Source organism: Crassostrea angulata, chromosome 10 (assembly GCF_025612915.1).
Source record: "Crassostrea angulata isolate pt1a10 chromosome 10, ASM2561291v2, whole genome shotgun sequence".
NCBI classification, from domain to species: domain Eukaryota; kingdom Metazoa; phylum Mollusca; class Bivalvia; order Ostreida; family Ostreidae; genus Magallana; species Magallana angulata.
Genome location: NC_069120.1, coordinates 21,906,166 through 21,933,222, shown reverse-complemented (window position 1 = coordinate 21,933,222; position 27,057 = coordinate 21,906,166). Strand labels below are relative to the sequence as shown.

The window sequence follows — 27,057 nt, the reverse complement described above, 5'->3', positions numbered from 1 at the left end:
GATATTTCATACAAATCAATCATAGTAATAGACGCAATATAACATTTTTATGAATCACAATAGGTTTGTGGAAAAATTAGGGGGTAATCTAATTGTTTTGCGACATCCACAAACAAAAGATATAACCATGCTGCTGTTGTTGACAGTAGTCGGGTGTACAGTTTTGCTGGTCATTTGTATTCTTTGTATTGTCATTAACCTTTCTGCTAATAAGAAGAAAGGGACAGCATCGGTTTTGGCTGTGATGGGATCAGGTAAACTCAGATATGCCTTGAGTTTGATATATTTAATTAGTTCAGGGGAGTAGCTAGTTTGTGTCGCATTCTTATTCTTTACATTTATTTAAATAATAAATATATTGGATAAAGCAATACAAACTTATGCAGTTATAAACATTTTTAATAAACCATAGTTGGTATGTTAATTTGATATAGCCTACATGTACATTTATTTATTCTACCCTTGTACAGCAAATTAATTTGTTCCATTTTCATTTTTTTTAAAAGAAACCTGGCCTTTTGCAGCACTTTAGGCAGCTGTGTTTAAATGTCGTCATAAAAAAAGTTTAAAACAGTGATGCTGAAATACAAAGAATGTTACTAATACTATGTGATAATGACAGAACAGTCAGAGCCCCCCTGAATCTGTAGTTATAGTCTGTCCCAAGAAATTTATGCACCACATTTGGACGATTCATAAAAATACACATACCTGTGAAAGAAGTGCAATTGAAAAAGTTCAAAGGGATAATTTCCAAGATAATTTTCTTGACATATTATCATCTTTCACTCAGAAAAATTCACAGGAACGAAAAAAGATTCCTTACGGAGATTTATAATGGGGAATGTTTACATCTTTTCTCCATTTGGAATACATTCGGAATACATCACTCAATTATCCCTCATCATCAGGGATCACTACAACACAAAATTCACATAGACATCACATTTTTTAGCATTGTATTGAAACCTGATAAGCTAACAGGGGCGTTTCGACTGAGAAATCTTGGGAGATTTTCATATTTTTGAATGAACATCGTTTGAACCTGAGGTATTTATAATTATCATGCAATTAAGCAAAATGTAAATCCAGGATATCTTGGGACAGAGTATAGATGCTTGCCCAATGGTAAGCTATTGTAGATTCCAAATTATACATGGAGTATTAATATCAGCATAAAATTGTAAGAAGCACATCTTGCAAATTTTAAAATCTCACTTTTCTTTATTTGACAAATGTAAAGAAAATGAAATATGTAAGATTTGGTGTTAAGGATTTTATATTCTCATAACTGAATTGCAGAATGAAGTACTCACATAAAATAAAAAAATCTACAGTGTGTAGTGCCAATGAACAAACTATCATAGTCAGACTGCAACATCCCCCATCCCTTTGAATGGGATAGAAGATGTAATGACAGACCAGATCAGACCAGGTTTGATAACAAGAGTTATTGCCCATGACATCCTGGACATGGCACCAGATTTCGTGAAATGGGAGAAATTATGACTTGACCCCTTAATCTGTAGTCAGATGTCACACCAACTAAGCTATATGGTACCATTGATCAAACCATTCTGACAGTAACAACCATGCAATTACCATTTAAATTAAATTCATATTGTCTATTACTTAAGATTTGATGTTCATTTCTAGGAGGACATACCAAAGAGATGTTAAGCCTTTTGTCTGGGTTGGGTCCTCACTACCGTCCTCGGTATTATGTCATTGCCAACACTGATACAATGAGCAAGCAGAAAGTGGAGGAGTTTGAACAAAAGAAAAATATTACAGAAAACTCTAAACCTGAGGTGGATCATTGCAAACTTATTGTTACCCACTGACAATGATAAATTATAAATGACTAGTTTGAATATATGGGTAATGACTGAATTCAATGTTAATGAAATATGTCCATCTATTATCGATAAATCAAATTTCAATTACTTGAATGGTTTACAGGCCTTCAATAAGCCATTTTCATCAAATTTTCAAACATGCAATTTTACAAGTCATGGTACTTAGCTATTATTGAATGATGTTGTTGAATCAATGATTAATTTCTGATCCAGTTTCATCAGTACATCACATCATGATAAGTAAATAGGTTCTTTTATCAGCTTGTTGTTGCTTCATTTGTTGCTTCTCTTCCAGTAAGTGAAATGTTTCAGTGCTTTGAAACTTGTGTTACTTTGTCCACAGTTCTCCTTGGTTTTGATTCCCAGAAGCCGAGAAGTAGCACAATCCTGGGGGAGTACCGTACTTTCAACCCTTTATGCTTTATTCAAATCATTTCCTGTTGTCTTCAGCTGTAATCCTGACCTTGTAAGTATTCTATGTTATATTTGTCAAAGAACCAAAGAGGGATGAGAAAAATGAACATTTAAATTTATAACAAATTCATCAAATGACTACGCTGTTTAAAACTGCAGAAAGGACCACTTTGTCAATACTTGTGTTGTAATTTAAAGAAAGAAATTATACAAATTTAATTTCAGATTATATGCAATGGCCCAGGCACCTGTGTTCCAATATGTCTGGCAGGATTGTTATTAAAGGTAAATTTTTGAACTCCTATGAGATTTGATTGAGTTAAGGGTAAATATATTCAGCATCTTTGAATGTTAAAATTACAGGTAGATATATTAAGCATCTTTGAATATTTTAATGTTTATCCATGTTACAGATACTGCGTCTGGGTAGGGTTCAGATTGTGTACGTGGAGAGCATATGTCGTGTGGACACCCTGTCCATGTCAGCATGGATGCTGTATTATGTGGCTGACCAGATGTTAGTTCAGTGGCCCTCACTACAGACCAAGTTTCCCAGGACACAGTACATCGGCAAGCTTGTCTGACCATCAGTCTCATGACTGCCATGTGTCTTTCATGAAAGTGCAATAAGTAATTGCTTCCAGCAAGATATTGGTCAAGAAGAGATACCATTTTGTAAATTTTGATATTGTCAGATACTTGGACTTTGAATGAATGCAACTAATGAATTAATAGACCTGTTCATTAAGTAGGTTAAGATTGTTCTTGTACATGTAACACAAACTTGAGCATACTTAAAATAATTATTTGGGTCATTATGACTAATACAGAGCAAAATCATTATGAAAGCAAAATAGCAAGTGCTCCACTGTCAGATTCAAACATTTGGACATAACACAAAAACACTTTATATGAACAGTTAAGTGTTTCAGTGTATAGTATTCCATCTTTACAATCCAAGGGTCATTTTTTAATCTCAACTCTACAACAGGAGTAAAAAATTTGAATTGAAAACCCATGTACGCATATTTAATACGTAATGTTGTATAAATACTTCAAAAGAAAATCTGTAATAAAGATTTTTTAAAAATACAAGTATTTACTGTTGTTGTTATTTAACAGTTTCTAGTGTTCTAATATATGCAATTTCTATTGAAAAGGGATATAAGTGGTTTTATTTCAAGCGACCTTACTTGTAAAATGAACAATTAATTTTATCTTTCTGTATACTAACTACAGGTCTCAGAATATCATCCACCCTATAGGATTTACCTAAACCATCTGCCACTGAATAAGATTTTAACACTTTCATTCTATTTAATTTAATTTAAGAGACCAGATTCATGTACATGTATGTATTTGGACAAGTTGTCATTCTTTTAAAGAACAAATAAATATCATTGCACATAAGGAGATTTCTGTATCAGCAAATTATTAATAATTGTTTACCTTAGACTTTAATAATTGTCACTATTTGAAGATATGTTTTTTAAACAGAGGTGTTTTATGTAAGTCATTGACACTTTACACAACTGAAAAAAGAAGTACTAGTAAGAGTATAAAATTTATTGCAAAAATGGGACACAATATTAGTACACAGTTTTCATATTCTTAATCAGACTACATCCTCACTAACAAAAATCCTCCAACCACTATTGTATATTAATAAAAAAAAAATTGAAACAACAGTACATGTACAATCTCAACAGTACTAAAAGTTTGCTATTAATTAGCAGCATATAAGCAACACTGAAAAACAAAAAGCTGAACTGTGGCATGGTCTATGTGAAGGAGTTTTGTCCCTTGCTAGTTGTTGTGATGAGGTGATGGCTTAGGAGACTCCACTGAATTGAGTAGGTGAGTTTCTGTCCCTTCTATTTCTGTTTTTGGAAGTACTTTTGGCTGTCCTTTACATTGGGACGGATTGTGTCTGCTCCAGGCTTCCATCCAGCAGGGCAGACTGAAAGTAATGGCAAACAACTTGAATTTGCTATATGAAGTTCATAAAATACATGACATAAACATGTGATTTTGTTTCGCTGACAGTCACATTTATTAATTTTTTGTTATTATGAAAAGGGGAATGAGTCGATTTTTAAGTTAACAAGAGAAAAGCTGTCAGCATGACTGCAAATCAGGCTTTCTTATGTGTGAACAGTATCCATAATCCATTTGTCAACCCTGAATTGATAAACACTACTTATCCAGAGAAATGGGGTATTCTATATGCAATATTTTGCCAAAAAATAACTATTAGGTGAATTTTTAAAAATAAATTATCGAAAATCAAAATCCAAGTTATAAGCAAATCTCTGATATATATACCAGGTACAAGTGATCTACAAAATAAACACTTCTTATCTTGAAACAATAGAAGGATTTATCTGTACAACAGGATCATACCCTTTTGTCATTTTTACCATTTTAATAACCGAATTTTTCCTTTGGAAAACCCAGTTAAAAAATGCAACTCCCTGGCTTGCCTGCTGCATTAAATGTCAAAAAATATTTGGCAGGGTGAAACTATTGATTATCCTTTTAGGCCAGCAAACGTGTAAGATAAAATGCATGCCCTCACCTTCTCCGTGTTTGTCAGTGAACTGGAAGGCCTGCACAAGCCTCAGTGTTTCATCAACAGATCTTCCTACAGGGAGGTCATTCATGGTGATCTGGCGGAGATTGCCTTTGTCATCAATAATGAAAAGTCCTCTGTAAAAAAAAGGGGGTATATTTTAATTAAGCTACATGACACAAGTTAATCAAGTTTTAATTAGACTAATGCTTGTCAAGCCTTGTATACATGCATTTCATTAGTCAATGATTGGTAATCAAGATTAGAAGGTAGATGTATCTGAATGATGCTGGTAATTAAATTAATGTCTTTTGCAAGGTATTATTCTGTCGTCATAAATTAATCTCGATGCAAAATAATGCTCTTTTTAGAATACACCTCCAAAGAAATTTCCAAATCAAACAATATATTGATTTGCAAATATACAAAGCCAAATGAAAGGAAGTCACTCAAAATTGGCTTCAATACAAAATGAACTCGGCATTGAGATGGTGACCATCTCAAATGGCCCCACTTAGATAGTGGACAAAAGGATGAAAAAAAATTCAGAGAATATTTCTTTGATTTTGACCTATAACTTTGAAATTTTCCAGCTGGCATAGAACATCTAATTCAATCCCATTACCCTTTACATATATGATAGGCATTTTTGTTCAATCTGACAAATTAACCAAATGGGAAATAATCTGCGGTCTAAAACTGATTATAAAGAAATCTGCTATGACCTTCACATTGACTTGGTTCAAGGTCACTGCCCTCCATTAACCAAAAAGCTCTGTTTAAGTAAAGTATTAGCCAAAAGGGTTTAGTGGAGAAAAAATATATTTTCTTTTTTAAAAAGATTTTTGTTTCATCAGATATGACCTTGAATCATTCAAGGTTGCTGCATATCCTATGATCGAAGGCACAATGTGGGTGAAGTATGACCTGGACTGGAGCAAAGGGAGAGAAGATATGCTCCAGACAAGAATTTTTCATCAAATTCTGTTATGACCTTCACATATGACCTTGAAAATTGGTTCAAGGTCACTACACACTCTTTATTCATAAGCTCTATTTATGTGAAGTATGATCCAAATAAGGATAAGTGGAAAGTATATGTACTCTGAAAAAGGAATTTGTGCATGGTCCAATATGACCATGAACCTTGATCTACAAACTTTATTAAAGGTCACTGCACACCCTTTGACCATATACACTCTTGAGTGAAGTATGAGCTAGATTAGACCAAGGCGAGAGAAGATATGCTCCGGACAAGAATTTTATTCACAATTCTGCTATGACCTTAACCTTGGATCTAGAAATATGGTTCAAGGTCACTGCACACCCTTTACCCAAGGACACTCTGTGGATGAAGTATGAGACAGATTGGGCCATGGGGAGAGAAGATATAATCCAGACAAGCGATCTTGGACAGAAAGACAGACAGACTGATCACTATAGGATGCCCGCAGAGCTGGGCCTTAACATATCAAAAGAAACAGTATACCAACAAATTTTCTCTCCAATTATACACAAAAAAACTTATTTTCACTAGCATGGGTAAAATTAATTGTATCTATTGGTCAATTTATCACAATAGCACATTACATTAAAATGCAGCTATAACTATAAGTCATCAAATTGTCAGGGCATTCAAAGTGAATGCTAAAAGTGAATGCAAAATAAATCAATCACCTTGAATTGACAAGTATCTCACCTAAATGAAATTCCATCATCTTCCTTCAGCACTCCATATGCTCGGCTGATCTCCATTGTCTTGTCCGCAAGTAATGGAATTTTCATGTTTCCTAATCCTCCCTGTTTTCTTGGAGTGTTGGTCCTGCAATTCAGCAATTCAGAAGATTATTTCTTAATTTTTGTAAAAGTCAATTAGTAAATAATTGCAACAATTACATGAAATAGAATTGCTAAAAAAAATGATTAAATATACAGGTGATCGAATCTCAATAACTTGAACTACAGAGGACCATGATTAAACTTCGAGAGATCAAGAGTTCGAGAGATCGAAAGTTTTAAAAAATCCGGAAATTTTTGTTCTGGTCATTTTGGTTCGAAAATTATAGTTTGGAAATTTATATTTATAACCATCTTCGCTAGCCAAGGGTTTCCGATACACTACGCTTCTCATAAACTATGAGAACTATATGTAGTGTATCGGAAACCCTTGGCTAGCGAAGATGATTTATAACATGGAAGAATTGTCTGACATGATTTCAATCGTATTTTCTGATACATTACTTCAATTTAAACAATACAGAACTTACTTGTGTGTTTAATAAGTGTATTTTTTCACATTAAATTTTTTTAAGCATATTATGTTTTCTTAAATCAGAATATTTTAAATAAAGAGCATTTACCGTAACATTCACAAGTTGTTGAAATTAATAGATCACTTACAGATTACCTATCTACCCTTTGAAGGAGGCAAGGGGTAGTGTCACTTACGTAATCAACCAATTAACACTACCACCCTAGCCCCCAGGTGTTCACTCAACCATCCAGGTAAGGTCCATGCGGAGCTATAATTATACGCTCTATCGGCCGCGTGTGTAAACAGCAACCACTTCGAGTTATCAAGAGTGAAAAACAAATGAAATATGTATAACGGGACCCAGGTTTTACTTCGAGAGATCAAGAACAAGAGAGATCGGAGTTCGAGAGATCAAGAGTAAATTTGCTTAGTTATATAGAGAAAAAAATTGGGACCGTGAGTTCACTTCAAGAAATCAAGAACTTCGAGAGATTGAAGTTCGAGCCATCGAGTGTCACCTGTACTTCCTAAATAATGGCTGTACAAAGCCTAATATATCTCTGTCAGCCATATTGCCGAATGTTAATTCTCACCAGACAGACATAGATATATTAGTCATATGCCATGTTAATAAACAATGAAAGTTTGACATTTTAATCTGAGTGAAAACAAAGGGAGATATTTGCCCCCATTTTATTTTCATCGTTATGGCTTTCAATGTCAGCGGGCGAATTCTAATGTATGATTCAGGTAACTCTTGATGGTTCAAACTTTGATTGCTCGAAGTTCTTGATCGCTCAATTGATTTTCAAGGCAAAAAAATAATATTTTAACTACTAGTACTTATGAAAATTGTTCATTTCCATCTTTAAAATGAGAAATAGATAACTCATAATCTATCCCAGTTATTTTGTGACCTTTGCTTTAATGTCTCCAATCACATTTCTTGATTTAGGGTAAACTTCTTTACTTATGAATATGTACATACTAATGGGGCATACATTGCCATACAACATGTACAAGGTTTGAATACAGTGAATGATTTTCACTAATATATACATGTACCGTACAACTTTTTCCACTTTTTTTCATACCTATAGTATGTACTTCAAAACAGTCCATATCAGTACACAGTATTGAATTACTAGTCCTTCAGTAGAACCTGTTACTTCTATGACTAGGTTTTGCATATCAATGTAAAATTTCAAAAATAAAATTGTTAATACATCTTTACAATGTCATGGTTTTGTGACTGCGGAACTCCAAACAAACCCTTGACATAGGTCGCTATTTAAAAGTCAGGCTCACGGCTCAACTATACGTAATAATTCTAAAAATAAAAAGTCCAATGAAATACCTCCTTTTGAAACGTAGTTTGGGTTGAGCACAAGGATGGCAGATCTTGAACGATAGATTTGCGAAAAATTCAATATTCTAACTGTCTCACTGAAAATCAAAAGCTTGCAATATCATGTTTAATAGATAATCAGGATGTACCGGTATTAATTGGAACTAAGCACATTTTATGTACATTGTACATATGGTGACTTTCTATCACTTCCAAAGGCAACGTATTTGTTACTTCAGAAAGCTGTTCTAACACAGTAAATGAATGTTTGGAGTTCCGTAATCATAAAACCTTGACATTGTGAAGATGTTGTCGATACTGCCAGCCACTATCCTCACAATTTTTGTGATTTCTAAAAGTTTTGTAGAACATCTTCCATAGTTCTCTATTACATGTAGTATAACCATATTACTTTTATTGGTATAATTTAAGTAACCTAGCTCATAAAAAGTGTTATCCAGCTTAAACTTAATTATTCTTTCGTGATACTTTATTTTTTTAGCCAGATAAAGAGCCTGGCATTTTGATCTTTTCTTATGAATATCAGATCTTCAACAAACAGTTTCTGTCATTTGCTTGTGGTGATATCTGTAACATGTTACATAAAATCTTCATTTCATGGATGACTTCATGCAGAATTGAATGACAATTTGATTTAATATCAGCTTTTCTGATATGCTTCTGCTCTGGAGCATCTGAAACGATATGCGTAAAGGAATGACATCTGAACGACCTTTTGACAAACTAATCAAATTGTGGGAAAACTGTCAGAAAAATTCGAGCTTATATCAGCATTTATACAAGGTGGTCACTTTGTTAAGATAAGTCCTAACTCCAGGAAATCCAGGAAAATGTAATGTTGCAACATCCGCATAGTATCTTCATACACTAAAAGGCTTGGGGTTCATACAACGATACAACGATTCAGACATCCTGTTGCTAAATGCTATAGTGTTACTTTTCCAGACAGTATTTAAGGAACACAAATTTTGATTGTCCGAAAAAGGTTATGACCTTCACACTATTGCTAAATACCTAAAGCTTACTTTAGTTTACCGGTAGTTTATTTTTTCCTTAAGCCAAATGGTTCACCAGATACAAAGAATACATAATATATATACAATGTAAGACATAATATGTAGCAACAACAAATTTCTGAGTGTTTCTGCTTTTTGAAGATATTTTCCTAAATTACTTAATTCAGTAGTATCGGGTCATTCAGGCAGGATCTCTAAGTGGTCTGTTTTTTAAAAGATGTTTGAGAGTTGTAGTGTATCATTACAGCTGATTCTAATAAGATTGTATTGTATAACAAATCAAAAGTCACTGAGCCAATGAACAACTCTGTATGGCCATAAGTCAACACTAACAATAAGTACATGGTAAATGTATTCAAAATGATACTGTTAATTTATATTCATTCACTTTCCAGTTTTGCTAAAACTATATTAGCCTTCAAAGGCTCTCCCTCAGGGAAATTATTCTGTTGAAAATTCAAGATGAGATCAATGATATTTAAAAACTGATAAATACCATTTAATCATCAACCTCCATAACAGATGTTCAGCTAAAGCACACTATATACAGGGACATTAAATTAATCTCATAAAATGTTGCAATCTGTAACAAATACAGATACCGGTACCAGTAGTTATTTTGGAATGTATCTTTTGGAGTTTTATAAGTTCTATATATCATTAATTTTACTTAAATGGGGGAACATAATGACCTATAAAGGGTATTGAGAGGAATTATCTAAATTTTTAACAACTTTTGAAATAGAATCAAAGTATACAGTTATATACATGCATGATTTAATAGATCTAAAAGAACTCATATACATGTCTTATGGTATTTTCTACATTATATGTGTACCAAGCATAGGATAGTACAGAGATGACAAACCGCAAACTCACCAAGCTAAGTGGGAAAACACACTATCTGTGGAGCAGGCCACGACTTCACAGTTAATTGCACGGAATTCTTCCACCCGATCACTGAAAGCTATGATTTCTGTTGGACAGACAAAGGTGCTGAAAATGATAAAAAAAAAAACAACATCAGATTGTATCTACTTATTTAATAAGAATATGAAAAATCAAAGATTGTACCAGCAGAATAACCAGGAAAATATTATCACATGTATCACAACACAATTTGAAAATTACTTGTTGTATGCTTATATACATATTGCATGAACATTATAAATGCAGTTGCTATGTCAACAAAGGACAAAATGAGTTTAAGAGGAGGATTAGGGTTTTGGGGGTTTTTTTCACTCAGAGAAAGCATTGATAATGATCTGATAATTGCTGACGATCTCTACTTCATTTTTTGATCTACTTACAAATCTAGTGGGTAGAAGAATAAGACCAAGTATTTCCCTTTGTAGTTGGCCAGGGAAATATCCTTGAACTCTCCATCCACCACTGCCTGGCCTTTGAACTCTGGTGCTGGCTTTGTCAATCTTAATTCTGCCATATTGCTAACTGGATTCTGCAAATAAAAAGACAGACAATAATGCACAGTTGAAAAACTTAATGACTTTTCAAAAATCTGAAACAGAATCAATAATGATGTGAAGTTGATAAATACATATACTACTATAACACCAGTACTATCAACTCTGTCAAACAGTGACCAAAATAATTGAAGATTCAAAACAGCTCTGACAAATCTAATGTATAACAGTTACTACATATAGTGCACAATTGAAAATTCAATTCAATGAATTGATTACCCAGGTTTTCAAAATTCACATTCTAAAGATTTCTTTATTGAAGGAACTCACTCCAGCTGAAAGGACCTGTTACATTGTCTGTCTAACGTAGAAAAATACTCTTACATTTACATCCTAAACAGAGAGTAGACCAAACTTACAACTAAATTTGACATCTTCAACCAACCATAAATTATTGTTTTTTCTAGAATACCCAATATAAAACCTCTGAAGCAGAGCAGAAATCACTAGAGGGGTTTCAGTTCACCGCAGTTTTACCTGTTGATTTAAATCAGTGTTAGTCCTGAATGCTGCCTGCTCCTGCTTCTGTCTAAATGCTCGATACATCTTCATACAGAAATATCAACCTACAGTTCTCCTAGGCCCCTTATAAATATAATGAGTTTCCATGGAATTCAGAATAACTACCATCCTTGTTTTATTGCATTCTGTGTCATTATGAAAATGAGGCAAGTCTTGCTTCAAGGTCCCCAGAATTAATCAATGATTGAAATAAAGATACACATGTACGTGACAAGAGCTGAGAGGTTACAGTCAAAACTCCTCATTAATTAAGGGAACTCTGTTAATTAGGTCCTGTTAATATATGTACTGTGCCTTACTATTGTGCATGTCCTCGAAGCTGTGAATACAGCTAGATGAATGGTATAATTACATGTATCCAATAAAAATAGTAGAGAAGGTTAATCCACTGGGTGATTGACAATAAAACCCACAGGTTATTTTTGTAGACAGTTTGATCTCCTATCTCTGTTCATGCTGAGTCCCACACAATACATATTAAATAAGGAAATAAAAAAAACTTCCGTATAACCTAAGATATTCTTATTTGCACTGGTCACTTATGGAAATCAATGAGACCATTCGCCATGCGATAACAAATTTTGAGAATTCAAGCGTGGTGTTTTAAACAATCTCTTCATATACAGAAAGTATTTCAGGGTTCTCACACTTAGTCTACATTTTGGTACAAGTTAGGTAATTCAATTTGGTCAACAAACATATCGGGAAAATCATTTTACCCGGTACTGAGTATTTTTAAACTCAACATAATTTTTGTTTGAAGTGTATTATCATTATTTTGATTTTATATTTCATTATATAAATACTCAGGAATAACCACTTACCAGGTAAATAAATATACATGTAGTTAATATTAAGGTGGAGGATAATTGGAAAAATTAATACTTTCATTTGGGAGAGAGGTACATTTTTTTTAAATTGATACAGGGGCCTTTCAACAATTGAGAGCCCTGTTGTCTTGGTGCAGATCAGAATTGTTTAACCAAGGTCAAATTTCTCATTCATTATCAAAAGGAATAAAACGGTCAAAGTCAATAAATCAATGGCCTCTGATAATAGCCACAGATTTAACATTCTCTCCAGGACATTCATTGATACATGTACTAACAAAATATTCTGATAAAACTAAGTGTATATTGGTACCAGTATTTATGATGCCTATTCCTCTGCATACACTGTGTCCTTGAATGGTCAAAGACATTTTCATTCCACAAAGACTGCAAGTCATAAACATTATCTACATTGATCTAGCTTCAGATTGCTAACATTCATGATGACATTTCACTATTATTCATATGCAAGCTGTGTAACTGAATTATGCACCAGCAAAAAATACTCTCTTGAAGGAATGTGAATACATGATATGGTAAATAATTCTATTTTAAAATCCAAATACTTATAAATATGATCAAAGCTGATTAGTTTCAGTAGAAACATCTTTTCATAGTTCCCGAGTGAACTCAATAACATCTATAAAAAATTGTTTTGTGTGATTTTTTTTTTGGGGGGGGGGGGGGGAGAGAGATTAAATTTTGCAGATTTTATAAGTATTAATCAAACACAAAAAAAACCCCAAAATGCATCACTATGAATTGAACATTACATAGCAATTCTCTAATCCTAAAATAAAGTTTAAAGAGAAAAACCTAACAGAAGTAATAATTGTAATTCCATTAGTAGCTCATTCGATCCAGATTGAATCTTCCACTCTTCCAACTCTATAATAACTAGTCAGAGACTGGTCAGTATGTTTCATAAAACAATTGATTATGATGCGATACAGTGATGAAATGATACATACCAGTATTTTACAAGCATTCAATTAGCATTTTGTAAATGCCCAACTTTTATGAGGATCAACATAAATTACAACATACAGTGCCGATCAGACCCAACTTAACTGAAAGTATACCCCAACTAAACTCTGGGATTACTTTCGGGGTTTACTCTGGGTTTACTCCATCTTTACTAGAGGAGACCCAGAGTTGACAACAAGTTAACCCAATAAAGTAAACCCAGAGTGGACACAGAGAGTAAACCCCAATCAGAAGTAGACCCCTGAAAGCTGATGCTACATGTTTATTTGGAATGTACAAGGGGCAGAAATTACAGGCAGCAAGGGGGTAAGATAAAAGATGGGTCTGCTTCACAGTTCACTACTTCAGTGCGTAAAGTGGACCCAAAATAAAAACCCAGAGTGGACCCAAAGCAAACCGCGAGTGGACCCAAATTTTCAAAAAGAAGGCCCGAGTAAACCCCAAAAGTAATCATGGGATTTTGTTGGGGTCTGCTCTGATGTTAGGTTGGGTCTGATTGTAGCTGTATTCATAATTATACATACTAATTACAATTTTTATATTGATTCAGTTTAATAGGAATTAGAAATCTTTCATCTACCAAAGGAACCTGTCATAATGTGGCATTTCTCGGATTTTTTCATCTGACAGGAGAGGACGGTTACACATCTTCAATAGCTAAGGGTTTATAATTCACTCTGCATCACTACTGTACTACGTTCATCCACTAATATGAAAAATGTCCAGATTATCTGTTTTGAAACGCCCCCTCTACTGCTTCAATACACATCCCAAAATAAAAAGTCTTCGGAGATTTTGTATTGCATCAGCCATTAATAAGCCCGGATGATAACGTTCAAAAATTAAGCAAGGTGCCCCGAGTACTTCCGAATGGAGAAAAGATGTAAACATTTCCCATTATAAATCTCCGTAAGAAATTTCTTTTCATTCCTGTGAACTTTTATGAATGAAAAGTGATAATTTGTCAATGAAGATATCTTGGATAATTTCCCATTTATCGATTTCAACAGCATTTCTTTCACAGGTATGTGTATTTTTATTAAAAATAATCAAAAAGTGATGGAAGCAATAACTTGGGACAGACTATAATTAAGAAAATTTTTTACGTATGTAGTTACGGTACTATACAGCTGCTATAGCAGTGACAATAATTAATGGAGATCATGGCATACACTATACAACATTAACAGTTTACCTTAATTAATTGATCACGATGGAACTCTAATTTTGTTTGGGGACATTGTTTCCTCAAATAAATATAAGGGCTTAGTAGAAAAATATCTCTACCACTCTATTCTTAAATCAATTTTGTATGTTGTATAACTTTTAATTTCGTCAAAACGCCCATAACTGTTTTCATTTTATTGAACCTGAATAAAAGCCTATTTTGTCAATCGAAATCACATTAACAAAGGAATATGTATATAACAAATCCCATTGAAATAATTCCTTATTAGGATAACAGTAAACTGTTACATAAACAGATTCAGTAATCATTTGCGTTACCATGCGCTTTTCGCCAAATACATAAAAGAAAGATATAATTAAAACAAGTAAAACATGTTAAGTGATAAATGAATACTCACTCTGTGCACTTTTTGTGCAAACCAACGGAGATTCTAGGAATTATGAAGTAATCGATTCAAACACAAACCAAATGCCGTAATGCGCCGATCACGCCGGTTCAATGTCGCTAACAGAATGTGAATGCCGATCCCGAACATCCAGCACCCCCCCCCCCCCTCCTTTGCATCAATTTCAATGAAATCTTTATATTTTAGGACTTTTTTTATTTGGCATTTTAATATACATATGATAACAATATTTCAACTGAATGAATTCATCAATTTTGTCCGAAAGAATTTTAAGTATATATAAAAAAATAAAATTATGTAAGGCCGGAATTTGTTTTTAACACGCACCAGAAAATACTTACTAAAAAGTTGTCGGTGACGATATTTAAGCAATAAGAATTATGAATGTGATTGTCGTTGAATATTGTAAACATTTATGTTTTTATGTACGATAGATACAATCGGCCAATACATGCATGGGCCATATTGCTTACCTGAGCCAAAGTTCGACTCGATACATTGTAAGCCGCTCGAAAATTTTTACTCAATGTACTACAATTATTGCCATGATCAAAAAGATTCCTATGCTATTATTCTCCAATATATGTTACCATAAACGACATCGGTAAATTATCGATCAGAAACACCTATTAGTATCGCACTGATCATGAAATATAACTTCAAAACGTGAAAAGTTTTAAATCCATGCCACTTTCACTTCAGAGAAGAATAGAAAAAAAAATTATTATCGTGAATTAATGTTTCATGATAATCTTCTCGGTCTCGAAGACTATTCTCCAACATTCACGAAAACTCGTACTTTATCTCTATATTCCAATTTTAATACAGGCCAACGGACAAACTTGAGATATTTTTCAATCACGCCTATGTCTAACATCTATGTATGCACGACAATTTGTAAATGTATCATACATTAAAGCACATACATGTCACATGATATACCGGTACAAATGAGGCGCCTTTTTATTATTTTGAGGTATTTTCTGATATCAGAAAATGATTTTTTGATATCAGAAATTCGAAATTTTGATATCAGAAAATACGATCCATTTTTCGATATAAAAAATCAATTTCGTAACATCAAAAAATCATTTTCTGATATCAGAAATTCTATCTGTTTTTTTATATCAAGAATTATATTTTCTGATATCAGAAATTCAAATAAAATGCCGTTAATTTCAAATATATTTAATGAATACTCCCTTGACCCAAAATTAAATTGCCGAATAACAGAGTCCGATTTACATTTTAATTTTTGTTGTTGTTTTTTTTATTTAAATATTTCTTAAGTGTTGACATTTATTCGCGTTTTTGATAATTCTGGTACCGGTCTAATGTATTGAAAGCGCTAACTGTACCCAGTCTAATTCCTTTCTATTATGCGATGCCATCATTTTTAAGGAATTCCATTTAATATTCACGACGAATCGCAAAGAAAGCAGTGCTAGTCATTGAATAAGTGGACTAACTTGCCAAAATGAAATCAGGTTTAAAATTTGGCATACTTTATTATTCTTAACAGGCATCTACAGGTTTCAAACACAATTTCTTACAAATTACAAAAGTTGCAGCACAGGGAGCATTCATTAAGTTGATAGTAATTTTAAGTATGTCTTATTTTCTGATATAAAAAAAATCGATTTTCTGATATCAGAAAATACAAAAGATTTTTTAATAGCAAAGAATTATTTTCTGGTATCAAGAATTAGATTTTTTGATATCGAAAAAATGATTTTTTGAACACAATATAGATTTTTTGATATCAATAATTATTTTTTGATATCAATAATTATTTTTTGATATCAAGAAATATTTTCTGATATCAATAATTCGAATTTTTGATATCAAATTTTTCTTTCCTGATATTAGAAGATACCTCAAAAATATTAAAACGGCGCCTCGTGCTACAAATAGAAAGGCGTGTAATTTTTGTATTTTTAGAGTAAGGAATTCGAAGCTTCTCGCCCGTAAAATCAAGCCCTACGATCTATCGTTTGCAAAGACTCAATAAGTAATGTTGTGAAATACAGGCAATGGCGGCAACCGTTGTTTTGTTTATGAATTTTTATTCTTTAAGGTAGTGAATTTAAAAAAAATATTTCAAATATTTTCTCAAAAACACCAAATAATGCTTAATATTACTTCAAAGTTAATTTAATACATTATATTAAGAAAATGATATAAATCATACCCATAGATTACTCAAGGCAGAAAAAAATGAGGTACATATTTTAATAATTTCGAAACCTACAGTTGAATGGCGTTCTTTTGATTTTTGTGCTATTAGCCTTGCATCATTAAAAAATATGTAATTTGTGTTGAGTTCATAACAAATGCCTGAAATTTGGACACAACCATCACAAGTGTTTAGACTTTATATCTATCAAGTTCAAGGTCATATCAAAAGGTCAAATGTCAAATATGATGACGTCATTTAGGATTTTTACGAATATTCACACCCGTCAAATAAAACTAAATCTCAATCAAGCTAAAAGCCACGGTCAAGTTTTCATTATATTAATATAATTTAATTGCGGGGTCATGAAAATCATACTGCTAAATATTTTATTTAAAGACCTTTAGAGTTGAAAATTTTCGTGTAAAAACATTATTTACAAGTGCTATTTTTACATTATATTACATTAGAAATTACCTTAAATTACCTGTTAGAATTTATTTCAGAGTTTGTAGGTTTACAAAAAGGTCTCCTGTACAAAAACAATGTAGCAGTACAATCATTTGTATTATGATATCTTAAAAAGTAACTTTTCAGCATAGCAAATTCTAACAATGACTTTTTCATTTTACATTAAGATCTATAGATTTCATTCCAAATAACACATATCAAGATATCATAGTTTCTGAAAAAGTGAACGATAGGAAAATTTTAGCTTATCATTTTTGTACAACCGTTTTGGAAATAATGGAATGTGAAAAGATTAATCAGCTTATGTTTAAACAAGAGGCCCAGAGGCCACATCGCTCACCTGAGCAACAATTGCCTTAACTCTGATCAAATTAGCATTACAGTATCAAAATCAAAATATCTTGACAACTAAGTACAGTTGATCTTGCTAAAAAAAAAAAAAAAAAAAATCTGCCAATTTTTATCCAAATCTTTTTTTTTTTGGAAAATACCAAGCCCCTTTTGTTGTTGTACCTCTAAGAAGATTTTTCTCTAAACCTATATACCCCCCCCCCCCCCATTTTGTGGCTTCCACTGAAATTTGGGCTTTCCTGGCCTGATAGTTTTGAGAAGAAGATTTTTAAAGGTTTTTCTTGATATAAAAATTTATCCCCCATTGTGGCCCCTCCCTACCCCCCGGGGCTATGATTTGAACAAACTTGAATCTACACTACCTAAGGATGCTTTCATTTTAATTTGATCTTTCCTGGCCTAATAGTTTTTGAGAAGATGATTTTTAGAGATTTTCTCTATATATTCCAATGTAAAACTTGTTCCCCCTATTGTCGCCCCACCCTACCCACGGGTACCGTGATTTGAACAAACTTGAAACTACACTACCTGAGGATGCTCCACACAAGTTTAAGCTTTTCTGGCCAAATAGTTTTTGAGAAGATTTTTGAAAAACACCAACAAATTTTCAATAATTCTGAATTATCTCCCCTTTAAAGAGGGTGTGGCCCTTCATTTGAACAAACTTGAATCCCCTTTACCCAGTGATGCTTTGTGCCAAATTTTGTTGAAATCTGCCCAGTGGTTCTGGAGAAGAAGACGAAAATGTGAAAAGTTTACAACGACAACGCCGCCAACGCCAACACCAAAACCAACGCCAACTACGACTGACAACGGACAAAATTTGATCAGAAAAGCTCACTTGAGCTTTCAGCTCAGGTGAGCTAAAAAGTAAGTTATGCCGGATTGATATTTATTATAGAATACTAGATCTATGACAATCTATTACGATGAGACCGTCGATATATACATATAAAGTTAAGATTGATATCTGTTATATAATACGAGATCTAAACTGTATGATAATCTATTAGGATGAGACCGTGGAAATATATACGTATATCCTTATCGTAATAGATTATCATAGATCTAGTATTCTATAATAAATATCAATCATAACTTGCTTATTTAAACATAAACTGATTATTCTTTTCACATTCCATTATTTCCATAAAATATAAACCCTTTGTATACTAACGATGTGCGAAAAAAAAATGAGTATTGAATGCAGAGTATATTATGAAAGACTAACCGAAAAAGTCTATGAAATAACGTGAAAGCATTTCGTTTAATCCAGGTGAGCTAAAAACTTATGAAACCCGAATAGTTTAAAGAAAGATATACTTTCAACAAAATAACCTTTGAACCAAGTTCAACCAATCGAAATATTCCAAATCTGGAGGCGAGTCAATCCTTGACCTTGGACACACACACAAAGAAAATGGCGACTGGATAGTTTGTTGAATGAGATTAAGTGGAACATAGAGCCGTTCTCTTTTAGACGGACTTGGCAACAGTTTTATCGAGGTAAACCTGAAAAATATGCTAAATCTGTTAAGATTTTAGTTTATTCTTCAAATATTTTTTATTGTTGTTTTGTATTTTACATTTGTGTCAAGGTTAGTCTACACCATACTGGTGAATTTTTTTATGTTTCACCGCAGAACACACATGATTTGAAATGTTTCTAATTTGATTCATCTTGTTTAATGATGTAGAGTCAATGTACTCCAGTTTAATGAATCATTCTGTATTCTTCACATACTGTATATTAAAGATTTACCTTTTCATCCTGTCAATAAGGTTAACAGGTTATTGAATGTATCTCATTTTCCTTGTTGTTGGTTTCTCTTTGAATTATGAACAACAGGTAATAACACAGTTTATCATTTCAGACCGCCAAGTGACCTTAAAAGACATGAAAAGATGTTGTTGGCCATCAATTGAGGTGTTTGAGCATGAGTTTGTCCCGCTTGCGCCAGCTCCTATGCAGGGGTCAGCACAATGCACAGAAGGACAAAGAGAATGATGTTGTTTTGAACAATCCAGAGGAGAAAGTGGAATGGTCCCGATATCTAGTGAAACTTGAAGTTGAGACCGTAATGCGACAGCGCCGTTTATCTTCAAAAGTTCTACTTAAAACTAGCGTTACCACTGTTCTTTTGATATGTTTGTTGTTCCTAATTTTGTATACCATAGCCCTGGTGTTCTTTACACCAGTTGTTCCAATGGACTACAATGATTGGAGAGGACGTCACAGATTAAAACTCATTTCTAAAATCAAGGGAGGAAATGGAAGTCACAGAATTTTGGATGAAATTGCCAAAACTGTGATATGGAATGTATCCGAGTCTATTAATGTACATTTACCAGAGCCCCATTGTGAGAAAAGACTGGTTATATTGATTCTCATCAGTTCAGCAGTGCAGCATTTTCAACAGAGAAATGCTATTAGAAACTCATGGTGTAAAACAGATCTGAACAACAAGTATTCATGGCAATGTGTATTTCTTTTAGGACAGCCAGAGAATTCATGGAACTCATTTGATATGACACAAAAATTGCAAAAAGAAAAGGAAAGATATAACGACATTTTACAAGGCAGCTACACTGATACATACAGGAATCTCACATTGAAAGTCATGCATGGATTCTCATGGGCTACTCATCGTTGTCCTGCAAAATTTGTGTTGAAGACTGATGACGATTGTTTTGTGAACACTCATTTATTGTACGATTTAATCCTTCATCATCAAGATGTGAATAATCTTTATATTGGAAGTGTTTCCAGAGATGCTGAAAAGAAGAAAGTGATACGTAATATTAACAACAGGTGGCATGTGTTAGAAACAGATTACAAACATGAATACTACCCATCATATGCAAGTGGGGCTGGCTATCTCATGTCATGGGACACCGTAGAAAAAATTGTATCAATCAGTCCATACATTAAACCCATTCCCATAGAGGATGCCTATATAGGAATCCTGGCTCAAGCTAAAGACATCTTTCCTTCCAATTCTGCAAGATTTGTTCTGATGAGTGATGGTTGGACTCTTTGTAACTATGCTTACCTAGTGGTCATACACCAAGTGGACTATCACCAGCAAGAAAAACTGACAAGACAATCTGTGCGGGCCACAGAGACTTGCAGAGGGGGGCGGTCCCAGGGGGAGATGTACACCTGGAATTAGATAGCCTCAAAAAAGTTACAATAATAATAATACCTATGTGTTCACCCTATGGTTTGAGGCAAAATTCAGCCCAACTATTTTTTTTCTGCAATTCCTTAGATTTTTAAGCTTTAGATGTTCAGTCTAAGATTGTTAAAAAAAAACCCATGAACTTTGATTGGCATATCCCCAAGTCTTTTGAATTACATATACCCAGGTATTTGTGCAAAGTTTGGCCATTTTGAATAATTACAAAACTGAAAGCTAAAGTAAAACATCTTTCAATTCAAATTGATTTGAAATTTTGAATTTTTTTCCCTTCAAAAGCAGTAGCATTTTGTAAATTTTTTAAATGAATGCAATATCACTAATGTAGCTGTTATCAGTTTATATACCGGTAGGTTTTTCAAACATATCTTTCAACTATTATGGGGACCCCAGATCTTTTTCAAACTTTCGTTCAAAGTAAGTTTATTTTCTCTTTAAAAGCAACTTCTAAGTTTAACGTGTAAATGAAACACTGCTTTTGATGAACGTCATACCATTCAAATTTCATGTTTGTTCATCATGCATTTACAAACCATGAATCCTTCATCATACCATGTCAGTGAGTCATGTTTTAAAAAGTCATTGTTTGGTATAATTGTTAGTGTGGTTTGGAAGAAGTAAATGTCCATTAAATCTAGTCGTGTAGTATGTACAAGTGGGTGAAGGTTACTGTAAACAGCTGTCTGTGCATGCATGTTAACTCTCGATGTCAAGGTTGACCTAGTTCTGTTGGCATAATGAAATTTTATCTTGCAATTTACAGATTTTAAAAAAAATTAATAATTTTTGAAATAATGATAAAATACTTATAGATAGTGGAACACACAGTTACGATACTCTTGGTTTAAAGTTTTGATGCATGGTGTTGGGGAGATTTGTTTTTGGTTTTATAACTTCTGAATGTATAGGGCATTTTTTCCATTTTACATCTCATTGTCTCATTGAAATGACTTTCCTCTCAATATCATTGTGTAAGTGCTATAGTTTTGACTGACTGCATGCTGATTTGATAGTTCTGTTGGGATGACTGTGTTTTGTTTAGAGTCATTGCATATTATTGCATACAAACATATAAACTGTATGCCATCTGAATAATTAATTTCCCATTTCAATTGTCTCTGTTACACAGTAGTAGTGACATTGAATTTACCTGTCGGATTCTCAGTTTAGGTGGCAAAGTTAAATGTTTAGCATTAGACCAGAATAAGAAATTGGACACAAATGAGATTAATGCTTTTTCAAGAGGTTTACCAGGTCTAAGTGCACTTTTTGGCAGGTTGAAGAGATTGTTTATTAAGCAATTTAAACTTGACCTAGTTAGTCTGAAGCCGGATTTGGAAGGTTTCCAACAGACCGTGTCATGATATTGTATAAGCTCATCAGTTCAAGCATCCTGCATAATGAACCTTTAATGTGTTTACATTTCTGGTGCACAATTACACACATTTGAGATTACTTTTCTGTATCCAGAATCTCGGTTTTCTAGTATTATTACTGTTTTTCGGTAACAATAGAAAGGAATAACTTTTCTTAGTACTCAACAGTTTTTGATTTTCTTTCTCAAAACTTACAAATCTTATTACATAGCTGTTAGTGTTGAATACTCAAATTCACTCATACTCGAGGCTATAATCATCAACTATTTGTCCAAAAGGTTTACAAGTATAAAGTTTCAATATTTGACATGAAGGAAATAATCTCCACTAAAGGAAGCAAGGGTTTGTGGTATGGAGATGACATGGAAAATTATTTGTTATTTCATAAGTCATTGTACAGTAATAAATTTGTACATATAAATACTAGTACATCCATAATATTTATCATACAGTTTTTTCCCAGCCTAACCCAATCATGTGTAACATCTGAAACCAATAGGATATTAATGACATAATATCAATCCATGTAAAGATCTGGTTGTACAATGTTTTTTGACTGCTTTTATTTTGGTTTTGAAATATTATCAGGAGCTTTTTTGAGTACAGCATGTGTGCTAGAAACCTTAGCAGATTGAAGAACTGTTGAGATTTACTTGTTTACATGCTTGTAGGTTATGAAGTCAATACATAGAATATTACGTTTTTGTTTTACAACTCTATTGGTTTTGGTTATGTTTTGATGAAATGAAATAAAATGTGATGAAAATCAATTTTTGTTGACATGTTTTTTTTTTCAATAGAGTGATTTCTAATTATAAAACAGTTCGATGAACTAAGGAAGACAGAATTAGTTAAAAGGACTTAATTAATTCTGCATACAAATGAACTAGGAATTTAAGCTGAATTTATCAGGTTTCCATTATGTAATTTATTAAATAAGGGCAGAAGTCATCCTATCTCTCTCTCTTTTTTTTTTTTTTAATTTCATTCTTCGTTGGTACAAAAATGTACCTCTTATATTTTTCAACCCTATGAAAGAATTATCTAAAGTAGTAGTATTATACAGTATGCTATTTTGACATGAATACTGTGGAATCATGGGAATTGGTGATGGCTGAATTTTCATGGTATTTATGCTCAGCCCTCACCCACAAATTTACATCCTCATTGAAAATAAATTTTAAGAGTTTTATATAGTTTTCTTACTGATTAGAAACTGAAATTGAATCCCCACAAATTAGCAAAACAACCCTGGATCCATGAAAATTGGTTCCCATGAATTTTACTGATTCCACAGTATTCATTATAAACCCTAAATGCAATTTCAAAACGTAAAAGGGGCATGGTCATGTTTTTGGTAAAATTTTATTTTTCTGTTTTTATTATTTACAATGCTTTAAAAATGCATTTCTAATGATCAAATGAAATATGAGAGCCACTTGTAGAGTTACAAGCAAGATACGGGGCTCACAATTTTTTGTTGTGTAAACAAGGCTCATGCCCTGTTTTTTATTTACGTAGGTTCAATATACTAGTTAAAATTCTTTTTTTAGATGATTTCTCTATCTTCTTATTCATTTAAGCATAAATATACAGTTCCCAACATTTTACACGTTCAAGGTCTAAAACTGGAATTTTCACATCAACATTCAAAATATAAACAAAAGCTTAGAATTGTAAGCTCTGTAACTCACTTATAATTCAACGAATGACACTCAAATTTTGGTTGTCTATTAAAAATGCCTTATTGAAGTATTGTAAACGTTAAAATATCTGAAAAATAATTTTTGATCAAAATCGTGACCATGCCCCTTTGAGGTACCTTAGCTACTATCACTTGATATCAGCTTATGCTCCTTTTATAGATAGGCAAAATTTTAATAACTAATACTTCAACTGGGTATCTCTAAGAAGATTCTGACCACCTCAAATTACCCTGATTTTACTAAAGAACATTATAAGTGTGTTCTTAAGTAAATTGTTTCAAGAGGGAAACTTTTGTGCGAACAAAAAAGTACTACCATACTGCTCACATTGTCCCTGGTTCAACCTAATCAGACTGGACCAAACGGAGAAAAAAATACACATGTAATCTGGACAAGGATGATGAACACAGATTTGTGATGACCTATGACCTAGAAACTTGGTCCAAGGTCACTGTGCATTCTTAACCCACAGACACTCAATGGGTAAACTAGGTGTCAGATAGGACCCAAGAAAGTGGAAATCTGATCTAGATAAGGATAGATATAGATTTTACCATGATCTTTGATCTTTTGTACACCCTTTTACCCAGCCAACCACCCAAAGATACTAGTTCTGAATCTCATGAAAATGCTGCCAGATTGGACCAACCAGGAAGAGAAAACACATTTCCGGCAAATTCTGAGACATAATTACATGTTATATAAAGGGCAACTGCAGAGCCGAATCCAAATTAGAATTATGCACACACCATAAAATTGTCAAAATTGCATACATTCTTTTGAAGTCTGCAAAGATCCATGTCTGTTCATGTTAATTCCTTTAAGAAATGGTATATGAATCAATACATCAAATACAATTTAATGAATAAAATATATTTATATTGCAATATGAATTTTGTTTTTGTTTTAATCTGCAGATTTCTTAAAAATGCTTTTTTTATCCATATGATGACAATTTTCAAAGTATCTTTTAAATTCTGGAAATAAAACGAAGCAGTCAACTTTTGAAACAGCTAATGTTTGTCAACTTTCAAGTGTTAATCATAATTAATTAGCAATTTTATGTCCTAAATATGCACAAGTGGATAGGAGTACCGGTATAACAAGCACTGCTGTCTCAATATTTAATTTTTTTATCAGGTTGATCGAATTTATATACTGGCAGTCTAAACAATTTTCAAAAGGATTTTATAAACCTTTTAAAACAAAGGTTGGGTATTAATTGATACTATGTTTGATTTGTTCAAGATAAAATATATGTGGCACAGACATGCAATTAAAGTCTTAGATTTGCTTATTTTAAAAATTCGGACCAGTGTACCAGTAGTTATATTGAATCACCTTTATCTATACAGGAACCTGTATCAATTAACTCAAATAATCTAAATGGAACACAAATTGAAATTTTTCTAATTCAGAGTGCCATAACAAATTTCATTTTCCCATGGCCTAATGAGGCTCAAACATCATCAACTATCTACTCTTGTTATACCAATACTGGAGTAAAACATTACTTGAATTGTTTAAGCATCAAAAAAAGTTTCGCATACAAGCCCAAACTTCTAAATTCAATAAAGATTTGGAATTCTAGCATGCATTCTATCTAAAAAATGAAAGTTATTGTAATTAATTCGGAGGGAAAAATAATCATAAAAAAGTTTTATATCGCTGTTTAAAATAAAAAAAATCCCTGTATTTGAACTTGGGACCTGCGGATTAATGAGTACACCGAAGATATAACCACTGCACTGCATATATCATAAGTTATCCAATTTTCACAATATAAAGGATTGAAATCACAATGTTGTGATGTACTTGCATAAAAAGTACATGGTAAAAGTAACAGGATATCTTTTTTGAATCATCAGTGACTATTTAACAAACTTTTTTCCTTACATATTACTTGTGATCTTAGTTAGTCAAAATACTTTAAAAAATTGCTGACTTTTTTCTAAGAATTTAAAATTCTAAAGGCTTATGCTATTACAAATTCCAAAGGACAATAAGAGGTTCATATACATGTCTTTATTAAACCTTTATAGGAACTAAATAAAGAAATTACATTTAGTTTTGAATGGAATGTGAAAAATACTTCCCAAAGTCTTCACACAAATATTTGTACAGGTTTTATCTACTGCAGTAAAATACCGTAGGTCATCTACACCCACTATCAGGTGAATCGAGGGTAAAAAAAGTTCTTAAAACAACCTCAAGAACTATGACCTAGGTATTCATATCATAAATGCCGCACACAGGTATTATCATGTTTTTTAAAATTCTTATTGTATTAAGGTTATTCAGATATGTGTAGTACAAATACCTGATTTGATTGAGCTCTGTAGGGTCTAACTAGGAATGAATTTTAAGTGGAACATATAATACCCGGTAATTAGTCTATCTGTGACTCTTAATGCGTTTTTTTTTTTTTTGGCTGCATGCTTCACAGGGTCCACTTTTGACCATGAAGCATGCAGCTTCGGTATTTATCAACAATGAACAGAAGGTACCAGTATTCCCAATACTTAAAATAAAATATTCGAATGTCATTTATTATATAATATGTGACATACAGATAAAATTACTCAGTTCTCTATGTAAACAAGGCTGTCTGTCCCAAGTTATTGCATCACTTTTTGATGATTTTTGATAAATATACACATATCTGTGAAAGAAATAGAGTTGAAATTAATAAAAAGGAAAATATTCAAGTCTTAGATATCTTCATTGAACAATTATCATTTTTCACTCATAAAAGTTCACAGGAACGAAAACAAATTTCCTACGGAGATTTTTCATGGGAAATGTTTACATCTTTTCTCCATTCGGAAGTACTTGGGATACGTCGCGCAATTTTTCAATGTTATCATCCGGGCTC

At 32.8% G+C, this 27,057-nt stretch overlaps 3 protein-coding genes across 6 annotated transcripts; 2 read left to right on the top strand and 1 right to left on the bottom strand.

Annotated features, from left to right (window-relative positions):
* The first annotated feature begins 95 nt into the window (after nt 1-95).
* On the top strand, nt 96-3,368 carry LOC128165166 (UDP-N-acetylglucosamine transferase subunit ALG14 homolog). Its single transcript, XM_052829408.1, has 5 exons — nt 96-254; nt 1,657-1,811; nt 2,203-2,325; nt 2,499-2,558; nt 2,687-3,368. The coding sequence occupies exons 1-5, from the start codon at nt 128-130 to the stop codon at nt 2,855-2,857; spliced, it is 636 nt and encodes a 211-aa protein (XP_052685368.1). The 5' UTR covers nt 96-127; the 3' UTR covers nt 2,858-3,368.
* A 456-nt stretch (nt 3,369-3,824) lies between these two features.
* Nucleotides 3,825-14,971, bottom strand: LOC128165167 (peroxiredoxin prdx-2-like). 4 transcript variants are annotated; one of them, XM_052829411.1, is made up of 6 exons: nt 14,894-14,971; nt 10,795-10,943; nt 10,364-10,480; nt 6,545-6,667; nt 4,852-4,982; nt 3,825-4,233 (listed from the first exon to the last, which is right to left on the bottom strand). In XM_052829411.1, the coding sequence occupies exons 2-6, from the start codon at nt 10,926-10,928 to the stop codon at nt 4,148-4,150; spliced, it is 591 nt and encodes a 196-aa protein (XP_052685371.1). In that variant the 5' UTR covers nt 10,929-10,943; nt 14,894-14,971; the 3' UTR covers nt 3,825-4,147. The 4 variants fall into 4 exon arrangements, with proteins under 4 accessions (XP_052685371.1, XP_052685372.1, XP_052685370.1 ...); XM_052829412.1 differs by lacking the exon at nt 14,894-14,971 and adding an exon at nt 11,790-11,925; XM_052829410.1 differs by lacking the exon at nt 14,894-14,971 and adding an exon at nt 11,446-11,566.
* Nucleotides 14,972-19,249: 4,278 nt separating this feature from the next.
* Nucleotides 19,250-23,246, top strand: LOC128166708 (beta-1,3-galactosyltransferase 5-like). Its single transcript, XM_052832027.1, has 2 exons — nt 19,250-19,406; nt 19,775-23,246. The coding sequence occupies exon 2, from the start codon at nt 19,838-19,840 to the stop codon at nt 21,071-21,073; it is 1,236 nt and encodes a 411-aa protein (XP_052687987.1). The 5' UTR covers nt 19,250-19,406; nt 19,775-19,837; the 3' UTR covers nt 21,074-23,246.
* The last annotated feature ends 3,811 nt before the right edge of the window (nt 23,247-27,057 follow it).

Coding starts and splice junctions, on each gene's coding strand:
- LOC128166708 (XM_052832027.1), top strand. CDS start 19,838: ATGAGTTTGTCCCGCTTGCGCCAGCTCCTATGCAGGGGTCAGCACAAT.
- LOC128165167 (XM_052829410.1), bottom strand. CDS start 11,520: ATGAAGATGTATCGAGCATTTAGACAGAAGCAGGAGCAGGCAGCATTC. Junction 4,983..6,544: donor GATGATGGAATTTCATTTAG/GTGAGATACTTG, acceptor TTTTTTTTACAG/AGGACTTTTCATTATTGATG. Junction 4,234..4,851: donor CACTGACAAACACGGAGAAG/GTGAGGGCATGC, acceptor CATTACTTTCAG/TCTGCCCTGCTGGATGGAAG.
- LOC128165166 (XM_052829408.1), top strand. CDS start 128: ATGCTGCTGTTGTTGACAGTAGTCGGGTGTACAGTTTTGCTGGTCATT. Junction 1,812..2,202: donor CAGAAAACTCTAAACCTGAG/GTGGATCATTGC, acceptor CTTTGTCCACAG/TTCTCCTTGGTTTTGATTCC. Junction 2,326..2,498: donor TCAGCTGTAATCCTGACCTT/GTAAGTATTCTA, acceptor ATTTAATTTCAG/ATTATATGCAATGGCCCAGG.